The following is a 10,715-nucleotide window of genomic DNA, read 5'->3' as shown; positions in this document are numbered from 1 at the left end:
TCCTGGGCAGCAGCTGCGCCTCCTGACCGCCTGCACTGGGGTGCTGCCCCTGCCCCCAGATCCTGCCTGGGAGGAAAGGGACCTTGTACGGGGCTGAGGGGGCTGGAGCCAGCAGGCTGGGCCTCCTCCTCCCAGCCTCCTCCGTCCAGTCCCTTTCCGCCCAGGCCTGGGAGGTGACCCTGTTCCTGGGGCTGAGTTACAGCCTCTTGCACAGCCGCCTGCCAGTGGGTTAACAAAGGTCCCGTTAGGCAAGATGCGGGGTGTGTGTGTGTGTGTGTGTGTGTGTGTGTGTGTTCCAGGCCTGGAGGCGGTAAGGCCTGCCCTCCGGGATGTTGGGGGGGACCCACTCCAGTCCTCCACCTGACACCCAGACCCCAGGAAGCCGGCCTCCGGTGCCTGTGTGAGCCGTGCAGAGGCCGTGGGAGCAGTGCCCCCGCTTCCCCCCGAGGCCCCTCCTCACAGACGGGAACAGGACAGAGGGCCGGCCGGTCCCTGTGGGGCTCCTGAGCCAGGCGGCCGCCCCCCGTGTGCGGGAGGGGCAGCCACAGGCTCCTCCTTCCCTCTTCTCCTCACGTCCCCCCATCTGCCTCCGTGACCCCCGACCCCTCAGGCCGCGGAGTCGGGGGAGACCCGCCCCCGAGCGGCCACGCCGAGCTGCTCCTCTGCAGCCGTGACCGCAGCCAGTGCATCCGCATGAGGCCCGTCCTGCGTCATCACCGCAGCCAGTGCCGGCTGAGTCCCCGCGGCCTCGAGGCGCCCGGCGCTTCCGTTCCCGAACCGGGCCCTGCAGCCAGCCCGCCACGTCCCCTCCCGGGCCCTGCCTCCCGCCACCTCACAGGAGCCGAGCCTGCGGTCCCCCGGGGCCTCCCGGCCGGGAGCACCAAGCGGGAGTCTGGGTTGCAGGAGCGAGAGCTCGCCCTCTGATTCTTTTAAATCTGATGGTTTTGTGGATTTCAGAGAGGGAGGGAGGGGGAGAGAAACGGTAATGATGAAAACAATCTCAGAGGGAGGGTGGGGGTGTTAAGAGATTAACCAAAGAACGTAAATGTGCATCTGGGTAACCCCCGGACACAGCCGTGGGGGGGGGGGGGTCAGGCCAGAAGGGGTCCATGGGGAAAAGGGGGACATCTGTAATACTTTCAGCAACAAAGATTAAAAAAGAAAAATAGCCAAACCGGGTTGGCTCAGTGGATAGAGCGTCGGTCTGCGGACTGAAGGGTCCCAGGTTCGATTCCGGTCAAAGGCATGTACATTGGTTGCGGACACATCCCTGGTAAGGGGTGTGCAGGAGGCAGCTGGTCGATGTTTCTCTCTCATCAATGTTTCTAGCTCTCTGTCCCTCTCTCTTCCTCTCCGTAAAAAATCAATAAAATATATTAAAACAAAAAAAAATGGAAACAGCCCTAACTGGTTCGACCGTGAGGCCCAGCGCACACCCGGCCTCTGGCTGCAGCTGTGCTGGAAGGGCTTTGCCACCGGAGGACCCTCCCCTCAGTCCTTTTCCACCGGAAGTCACGGATCAGCGGCCCCTGCACGCCCCACCCTGGGGACCGAGCCCACCACCTGGGCGTGCGCTCTGCCTGGGAATCGAACCCTGACCTCCTGGGTCATAGGTCGATGCTCAGCCCCGAGCCACGCCGGCCGGGCTCCCCTGGAAAACCCGGTCACCTTGTTCCTGAGATGAGCCATTCTGAAAAAGGCAGGCTGGGAGCGCCCTCCCTCCCCGGGAGAGCGGTGGCCGTGGCTGCTGAGGGTCCGATCAGCCTCCCCCCTCTGTGGTGGACACACACACACACACACACACACACCCGCACACCCTGGCCCGGCGGGGGCTGTCCTGGGGGCTGGGAGGCCTGGGCCCCGGAAGGCGACCCCGGGCCCCAGTCCCACTTGCAGCTGTCAGAGGACCTGTGAGGCCCCGGCTCCCATTGGGAGCGGAGGGGTGTGCCGGCCGCCGAGGCCCAGGCCCTCCCAGCGGGAACAGCGCTGAGGGGGGTCTGGCCTGGAGGAGCGGACGGGCAGGTCCCTCGCCCCCTCCTCTCCCGGCGTGGCTCCTCGGGGACCCCGAAGCCAGGACAGAAGGTGAGAGGCCAGGAGAGGCCTCCGGGGCCTGGTGTCCCGCTGACCTTCCTCCCTCCACATCCAGGCGCCCGCCGTGTGTAAGCCCAGCTTGGCCAAGAGCCGCTGGGGCAACGCGGCTGTGAAACCAGGTTGCACACAAGCCCAGGTCTCCTTCCTGCTCCCAGGCCGAGTGCGCAACAGCCCCTCCACTCACCGCCCTTCCAGCCCCTGTCCAGGCCCCGAGGCCCGGCCCAGAGGCCGCCAGCAACCCAGCCGCCGATCACGCTGGCCTCACCTGTCCACGCCGCTGTCCACGCTGGCCTCGCCTCTGTCCACACTGGCCTCGCCTGTCCGCGCTGGCCTCACCTGTCCGCGCTGGCCTCGCCTGTCTGCGCTGGCCTCACCTGTCCACACCGCTGTCCACGCTGGCCTCGCCTCTGTCCACACTGGCCTCGCCTGTCCACGCTGGCCTCACCTGTCCGCACTGGCCTCGCCTGTCCGCGCTGGCCTCGCCTCTGTCCGCGCTGGCCTCGCCTCTGTCCGCGCTGGCCTCGCCTGTCCGCGCTGGCCTAGCCTCTGTCCGCGCTGGCCTCGCCTGTCTGCACTGGCCTCGCCTCTGTCCACGCTGGCCTCGCCTCTGTCCGCGCTGGCCTCGCCTCTGTCCGCGCTGGCCTCGCCTGTCCGCGCTGGCCTCGCCTCTGTCCGCGCTGGCCTCGCCTCTGTCCACGCTGGCCTCGCCTCTGTCCGCGCTGGCCTCGCCTCTGTCCGCGCTGGCCTCGCCTCTGTCCGCGCTGGCCTCGCCTCTGTCCACGCTGGCCTCGCCTCTGTCCACACTGGCCTCACGGCTGTCGTGCTGGCCTCGCCTGTCGTGCTGGCCTCGCCTCTGTCCACGCTGGCCTCGCCTGTCCGCGCTGGCCTAGCCTCTGTCCGCGCTGGCCTCGCCTGTCCGCGCTGGCCTCGCCTCTGTCCACGCTGGCCTCGCCTCTGTCCGCGCTGGCCTCGCCTCTGTCCACGCTGGCCTCGCCTCTGTCCGCGCTGGCCTCGCCTCTGTCCACGCTGGCCTTGCCTCTGTCCGCGCTGGCCTCGCCTCTGTCCACACTGGCCTCACGGCTGTCGTGCTGGCCTCGCCTGTCGTGCTGGCCTCGCCTCTGTCCACGCTGGCCTCGCCTGTCCGCGCTGGCCTCACCTGTCCGCGCTGGCCTCGCCTGTCCGCGCTGGCCTCGCCTGTCGCGCTGGCCTCGCCTGTCCACGCTGGCCTCGCCTGTCGCGCTGGCCTCGCCTGTCCGCGCTGGCCTCGCCTGTTGTGCTGGCCTCTCCTGTCCGCGCTGGCCTCGCCTGTTGTGCTGGCCTCTCCTGTCCGCGCTGGCCTCGCCTGTTGTGCTGGCCTCTCCTGTCCGCGCTGGCCTCTCCTGTCCGCGCTGGCCTCGCCTGTCCGCGCTGGCCTCGCCTGTCCACGCTGGCCTCACCTGTCCGCGCTGGCCTCACCTGTCCGCGCTGGCCTCGCCTCTGTCCACACTGGCCTCGCCTGTCCACGCTGGCCTTGCCTGTCCGCGCTGGCCTCGCCTCTGTCCACACTGGCCTCGCCTGTCCGCGCTGGCCTCGCCTCTGTCCACACTGGCCTCGCCTGTCCGCGCTGGCCTTGCCTGTCCGCGCTGGCCTCGCCTCTGTCCACACTGGCCTCGCCTGTCCGCGCTGGCCTCGCCTGTCCGCGCTGGCCTCGCCTCTGTCCACGCTGGCCTCGCCTGTCCGCGCTGGCCTCGCCTGTCCACGCTGGCCTCGCCTGTCCGCGCTGGCCTCGCCTGTCCGCGCTGGCCTCGCCTGTCCGCGCTGGCCTCGCCTGTCCGCGCTGGCCTCGCCTGTCCGCGCTGGCCTCGCCTGTCCGCGCTGGCCTCTGTCCACGCTGGCCTCGCCTGTCCGCGCTGGCCTCGCCCTCCCGGTGCTTCCCTCCAGCCGCCCGGCCTGTCTCCACTGGAGCAGAACCGGGAGCCGTCTGGGATCCAATCGGAGGAGACGGAGGCCGGGGAGCTTGGTGGGATGGTGCGGGGTGCGGGGCAGAGGGGAGGGAGCACGGGCACTGAGGCCTTGTGGTGGGGTGCGCGGCCTGGGGCCTGCAGGGCTGCGGGGAGGGCAGTGGGAGCAACGGGACTCCAGGCCCTGCCGGGCTGTGGAACCCGAGCCAGGAGGTCAGGGTTCCATCCTGGTCAGGGCACAGGCCCGGGCTGTGGGCTCCATCCCCAGCAGGGGGCGTGCAAGAGGCAGCCGATCCATGATTCTCTCTCATCATGGCTGTTTCTATCTCTCCCCCTCTCCCTTCCTGTCTGAAATCAATAAACATACATTTTTAAAAAAACCCTCCAGGCCCTGATGCCATTGGAAGGTAGGGGGGCTCCTGGAGGTGGGGGGGGAGGGGTGAAATGTGTTATCAACACCCAAAGGAGCCCCATGAGGACGGTGGTGATGGGGGGGATGGGGGGACGGTGGGGATGGGGGGGGACGGTGGGGATGATGGGGATGGGGGAACGGGGGGGATGGGGGAGACGGTGGGGGATGGTGAGGATGGTGAGGACGGTGGTGATGGGGGGATGGGGGATGGGGGACGGTGGGGATGGGGGGACGGTGGGGATGGGGGGGATGGGGGGATGGGGGACGGTGGGGATGGGGGGATGGGAAGGATGGTGGGGACGGTGGGGATGGGGGGGACGGTGGGGATGGGGGGATGGGGGGGATGGGGGGGACGGTGGGGATGATGGGGATGGGGGAACGGGGGGGATGGGGGAGACGGTGGGGGATGGTGAGGATGGTGAGGACGGTGGTGATGGGGGGATGGGGGATGGGGGGACGGTGGGGATGGGGGGACGGTGGGGATGGGGGGATGGTGGGGGATGGGGGGATGGGGAGGATGGTGGGGACGGTGGGGATGGGGGGATGGGGGGATGGGGGACGGTGGGGATGGGGAGACGGTGGTGATGGGGGGGATGAGGGGACGGACGGTGAGGAGGTTGGGGACGGAGGGGTGGGTGTCTGGGGCAGCCTGGAGCCTGGAGGAGGTGGGTCTGGAGGTTGTGGCTGCCCCTCAGAGGGAGGAAGTGAGGCTGTGCAGGGGCAGGCAGGGGTGGGGACCCGTGGGGAGCGTCCCAGGAGGAAGAGGAGCAGGTAGGAGATGGGGAAACCACTTCTTCACGTTGCACAGGGCCGACCTCGCCGCCCACCGCGCAGCAAGCCTGTGAGGCAACAGGGAGTGAGGCAAGCCTGGTGCCCATAAAGGGGGAGGGCGCCCATAAAGGGGAGGCCTGCAGCTGGGGGCCATCGCCATGGAGACCCAGGGGAGCTGCCTGTGCGGGGGGCGCCGGGCGCTGCTGCTGCTGCTGCTGCTGGGCCTGGCCATGCCCCCGCCGGCCGCCCAGGCCGCCCAGGCCCTGAGCTACCAGCAGGCCGTGCGCCTGGCCGTGCTGGGCTTCAACCAGCGCTCCCGGGAGCCCAGCCTCTACCGCCTGGTGCGGCTGGACCCACCGCCGCCGCCCGGCGTGAGTGGGGGGCCGGGGCGGGCTCGGACCCGGGACGCACAGAGCCCACCCCGGCCTCCCACCTCCTCCCCGCAGGGGGGCCGGGGCGGGCTCGGACCCGGACGCGCAGAGCCCACCCTGGCCTCCCACCTCCTCCCCGCAGGGGGGCCGGGGCGGGCTCGGACCCGGACGCGCAGAGCCCACCCTGGCCTCCCACCTCCTCCCCGCAGGGGGGCCGGGGCGGGCTCGGACCCGGAGGCACAGAGCCCACCCCGGCCTCCCGCCTCCTCCCCAGGACCTGAGCCCAGAGGCCCGCAGGCCCGTGAGCTTCACCCTGCAGGAGACCGTGTGCCCCAGGACGACGCGGCGGCCGCCCGAGGAGTGTGACTTCAGGGAGGAGGGGGTGAGCGGGGCTGGGCACCACAGACTGGCCACCACACAGGGGCCGGGCGGGGTGGGGGCCGGGGCGGCGGGGATGGGGGCCGGGCCGGGCGGGGTGGGGGCCGGGGAGGCGGCGGGGATGGGGGCCGGGGCCGGGCGGGGTGGGGGCGGGCAGGGTGGGGGCTGGGGCGGCGGGGATGGGGGCCGGGCCGGGCGGGGTGGGGGCCGGGGAGGCGGCGGGATGGGGGCCGGGCCGGGCGGGGTGGGGGCCGGGGAGGCGGCGGGGATGGGGGCCGGGCCGGGCCGGGCGGGGTGGGGCCGGGCGGGGTGGGGGCCGGGCCGGGCGGGGTGGGGGCCGGGCGGGGTGGGGGCCGGGCCGGGCGGGGTGGGGCCGGGCGGGGTGGGGGCCGGGCCGGGCGGGGTGGGGCCGGGCGGGGTGGGGGCCGGGCCGGGCGGGGGCCGGGCGGGGTGGGGGCCGGGGAGGCGGCGGGGTGGGGGCCGGGGCGGCGGGGGCCGGGCGGGGTGGGGGCCGGGCCGGGCGGGGTGGGGGCTGGGGCGGGGTGGGGGCTGGGGAGGCGGCGGGATGGGGGCCGGGCGGGGATGGGGGCCGGGCGGGGTGGGGCCGGGCGGGGGTGACCTGCGCCCCTTGCAGCTGCTGAAGGAGTGCTCGGGCTCCGTCATCCTGGACCCGGACAACGGCTACTTCGACGTCACCTGCGAGGAGGTGAGGGGGCGGGGGGACCGTGAACCGCTGCCTCCTGGCCGGGAGCCCCTCCCCTCACGCCCAGCCTGGTTCCCAGTGTGGCCCTCGCCCGCCCGGAGTGATAGGAAGGCCCCCTCCCAGCTCCCACCCCCACCCCTTGGCTTCAGACTCCGGGGAGGCCGCCTTCCGGAAGATTCCTGCTGAGCTGGGGAGGCCGTGGGGCCTGGGGGCCACCGGCCAGCTCCGGCCTGTTTCCCCGTCTGTTTGGGGACGGGTTCAAGCACAGGTCCCAGGGTCCCAGCCGGAGGGAGAGCCGGGCCCCTCGGGGGCCCAGGAAAGGGGGGCCTGGGGGGCTGCTGCCCCGGCCCAGCCCCAAGGAGCCGTCTCCTCCCCGCGCACAGATCAAGAAGGTCAATCTGGACAACCTCATCCAGAAAGGCCGGGAGAAGCTGGGCAGGCTGCGCGAGCTCTTCAGGAAAGGCGGGCAGAAGGTGGGCAAGCTCCTCCAGAAAGGCGGGCAGAAGCTGGGCGAGATCGGCCAGAGGATCAGGGATTTCTTCAGCAACCTGAGGCCCCGGGAGGAGGGCCCGCAGCCCCGGGGGGAGGGCCCGCAGCCCCCGGAGGGGGGCCCGCAGCTCCCGGAGGAGGACACTCAGCCTCAGGAGGAGTCCTGAGGGCCGTCGGCCCGGCTCCCACCTCCCGCCTCGGCCCCGACAATAAAACCCTGGAAAGCAGCCTCAGCCGTTCTCTGTCTTTTCTCGTCGCCGCAGTGCAGTCTGTGGGCTCTGTGTTTCTCTCTCTTCCTGAAAACCCGTAAATGGGGGCTGGGGGTGGGGCCTTGGGCGGCGGCCCCGTTGTGGGAGCAGCGTCCTGTGCCGGAAGGTTCCGGTTGGTTCCGGTTGGCCCCGGTCAGGCACACGCCGTGGTCTCAGGGCCCAGCCCAGGCCCGGGTGCGTTTGGGAGGCATCCAGCCAATGGTTCTCGCTCACAGTCTCCTCTCCCTTCTCTCTCCCTCTCGCCCTCTCTCCCTCTCTCCCCTCTCTCTCCCTCTCCCCTCGCTCCCCCTCTCCCTCTCTCCCTCTCTCTCATCCCTCTCTCTCCCTCTCTCCCTCTCATCTCTCCCCTCCTCCCTCTCCGCCCTCTCTCTCTCTCCCCCTCTCTCTCGCCATCGATCCCTCCTCCCCTCTCTGCCCCTCGCCTCCCTCCCTCCTCCTTCCTCCTTTCCTCTCTCCCTCGCGTCTCCTCTCTCTCTCTCTCTCTCTCTCCCTCTCTCTCCCTCTCTCCTCTCTCTCTCTCCCTCTCTCCCTCTTCTCTCCCTCTCTCCCTCCTCTCCCTCTCTCTCCCTCCTCCCTCTCTCTCTCCCTCTCTCCTCTCTCTTCTCCCTCTCTCCCTTCTCCCTCTAGCCCCTCTCCTCTCTCCCTCTCTCCCTCCCTCTCTCCCTCTCTCCTCTCTCCCTCTCTCTTCCCCCCCCTCAAAATCAATAAAAACAAAAACAAACCCTTGGGTGAGGATTAAGGCCGGCGTGGCTCAGGGGCTGAGCGTCCACCTAGGAACCAGGAGGTCACGGTTCGATTCCCGGTCGGGGCCCAGGCCGGGTTGTGGGCTGGATCCCCCATGGGGGGCGAGCAGGAGGCAGCCGATCCGTGCTTCTCCCTCATCACCGATGTTTCCCTCTCGCCCTCTCCGTCCCCCTTCCTCTCTGAAATCAATAAAACATATGAAGATAAACAAATAGAAGCAGTAAGCACACGTCCTCGGCGGACGAAACGAGCCAGGACCCTGGCGGCTCCGAGGAGCCGGCCCCAGCCCCCCTCCGGGAGCCGCGGGGAAGGCGCCGGCGACATGGGCGGGAGAGGCCCTCCGGCTGAGGACTCCGTTACTTCACGTGTGTGTGTGTGGGGGGGGAAGAGTGCAAGGGGGCACCCCAGAAGGCACCCCTAACTGCCGTGACTCGGGGCGTTTGGGCTTCTCAGACGGGCACCCCGGGAAGGGAGCCCCAGACTCACCTGCTCCCCGGGGAGAGGGCCAGCACTGCCCCCCGGACGGCCCTCAGGGTCACCCCGGGCCTCCGAGGGCGCCACCCCCGGCTCACAGACCCCAGCGTCTCAGAACGGGCCCCTCAGACGCGCGAGCGAGCGCGGGTCCGGGGAGGGAGTCACAGTCGGAGTCACAGTCGGTGAAGGATGGAGGTGAGGATCCATCAGAGATCAGCCTCAGGCCTGTCTGATGCCGATAAGCAGAACCAATGGACACCCCGTCGGGGGCTGGGACCGGCCAATGGGAGGGGAGGGGAAAGGAGACACATGTAATACTTTCAACAATAAAGAATTTATTTATTTTTTAAATCAAGCCCTGACCGGTGTGGCTCATGGATAGAGCGTCGGCCTGCGGACTGAAGGGTCCCAGCTTCGATTCCAGTCAAGGGCAAATGCCCAGGTTTCGGACTCGATCCCCAGTAGGGGGCGTGCAGGAGGCAGCCGATCAATGATTCTCATCACTGATGTTTCTTCCCCTATCTGAAATCATAAAAATATTTAAAAAATAAAATAACTCTTCCTTAAAAAAAAAAAATCCATTATAGTCTCAGGTCTAATTGCAGCAGAATGAGTTTCCCCTCAATAATGCACTTATGTTGAGTCTTTTTTTTTTAAATCCTCACCTGAGGATATTTTCCCATTGATTTTTCCCTTCTCCCTCTCTCTTCGTTATTTTTATTTTACTTTATTTATTTACACGCACACACCCCCCCCCCCCCCCCCCCGTCCATTGATTTTTAGAGAGAGTGGAAGAGAGAGGGAAAGACAGAAACCTGGATGTGAAAGAAACACATGGATTGGTTGTCTCCTGCAGGGGCCTGGGGCAGGGGAGGAGCCTGCAACCCAGCCCTTGACCGGAATCGAACCCGGGACCCTTCGGTCTGCAGGCAAACGCTCTATCCACTGAGCCACACCGGCTGGGGCTTATGCTGTGTCTCAGATAGAGGCATGGCTGAGCCAGCTCCCAGCTCTGTGGCAGACACTCTGAGTGCCACCGACGTGTGGCCGGGCCGGCCCTGGGCTGTGGGCGCTGAACCTGCACGCTGAGGACAGACACGGACTGTGGGCGGAACCTGCAGCTGGACGGGGGAAGTAGACGGTGGCCTTCTTCCTGGGCCTTGAGTTGGAATTCAAACCTTCCTCTCTGACCCTGGGCCTGGGACATTGGACTTGGCCGGAAACCAGACCTCAGACCTCAGGGAGGTTCCTGGATGGCCCTGGACCTGGGCCCTGACCTCAGACATGGTCTCTGCTCAGGAACCCGAACGCCTGAGAGGGTTTGGACCCTGGATCTGACCTACTGCCTGGACCTCAGGCCTGGATGTGGAATGAACTGGTCCCTGAACTCTGACCTACTCCTAGACATTTGACCTCCAACTGTGTACCTGGCATGAGATGTGGACCTTGGACCTGGATCAGACCTGGAATTTGGACTTGGACCTTCTTGCCCTGGCTGTTTCTTTAAAAAATTATTTTTTAATTAATTTTTTACAGAGTGGGAGAGGGATAGTTAGAAGCATCGATGAGAAACATCCATCACTTGCCTCCTGCATGCCCCCTACTGGGGATTGGGCCTGCAACCCAGGCATGTGCCCTTGATTGGAGTTGAACCTGGGACCCTTCAGTCTGAGGGCCAATGCTCTACCCACTGAGCCACACCGGCTAGGGCTATTTCTTCATCTCCTTTGTTGGCTTGTGCAAATATTTGTTCTCACAAATTCTGTGTGAATTCCAGGCTCACTGATGTAGATTGTCATGATATGGCCCCAATAGTTCACACCTCCCAGCGTCCCTCCCTTATGCAGGCCCTTGCCAAATGGACGCTTTGGCCAATGGGGTGTTAGCGAACGTGACAGGAGCTTGTGAAGGGGTGGGGCTGGCCCCTGGGGGCCCTGAGCCACATGCCGGGAGGAGCTCAGGAAAAGCCCCCGGGACCCTCCGCCCAGCGCAGCCACCAGTGAGCCCGGCACCCACCCTGCCGATCGACAGACACATCAGAGCAAACGACTCCTCTCTCTCTCTTATTAAAAA

General features: G+C 67.4%; 1 protein-coding gene across 1 annotated transcript; it reads left to right on the top strand.

Moving 5' to 3' along the window:
• Positions 1–5,342: 5,342 nt before the first annotated feature.
• LOC118715792 (cathelicidin antimicrobial peptide) lies at positions 5,343–7,337 on the top strand. Its single transcript, XM_036432411.2, has 4 exons — positions 5,343–5,585; positions 5,860–5,967; positions 6,598–6,669; positions 7,050–7,337. Exons 1-4 carry the CDS (start codon positions 5,373–5,375, stop codon positions 7,320–7,322), a joined length of 666 nt encoding a protein of 221 aa, XP_036288304.1. The 5' UTR covers positions 5,343–5,372; the 3' UTR covers positions 7,323–7,337.
• The last annotated feature ends 3,378 nt before the right edge of the window (positions 7,338–10,715 follow it).

Source organism: Pipistrellus kuhlii, unplaced genomic scaffold (genome assembly GCF_014108245.1).
Source record: "Pipistrellus kuhlii isolate mPipKuh1 unplaced genomic scaffold, mPipKuh1.p scaffold_m20_p_11, whole genome shotgun sequence".
Classification (NCBI taxonomy): Eukaryota; Metazoa; Chordata; class Mammalia; order Chiroptera; family Vespertilionidae; genus Pipistrellus; species Pipistrellus kuhlii.
This window is presented reverse-complemented; position numbering and strand designations above follow the sequence as displayed.

Coding starts and splice junctions, on each gene's coding strand:
- LOC118715792 (XM_036432411.2), top strand. CDS start 5,373: ATGGAGACCCAGGGGAGCTGCCTGTGCGGGGGGCGCCGGGCGCTGCTG. Junction 5,586..5,859: donor ACCCACCGCCGCCGCCCGGC/GTGAGTGGGGGG, acceptor CCTCCTCCCCAG/GACCTGAGCCCAGAGGCCCG. Junction 5,968..6,597: donor GTGACTTCAGGGAGGAGGGG/GTGAGCGGGGCT, acceptor CGCCCCTTGCAG/CTGCTGAAGGAGTGCTCGGG.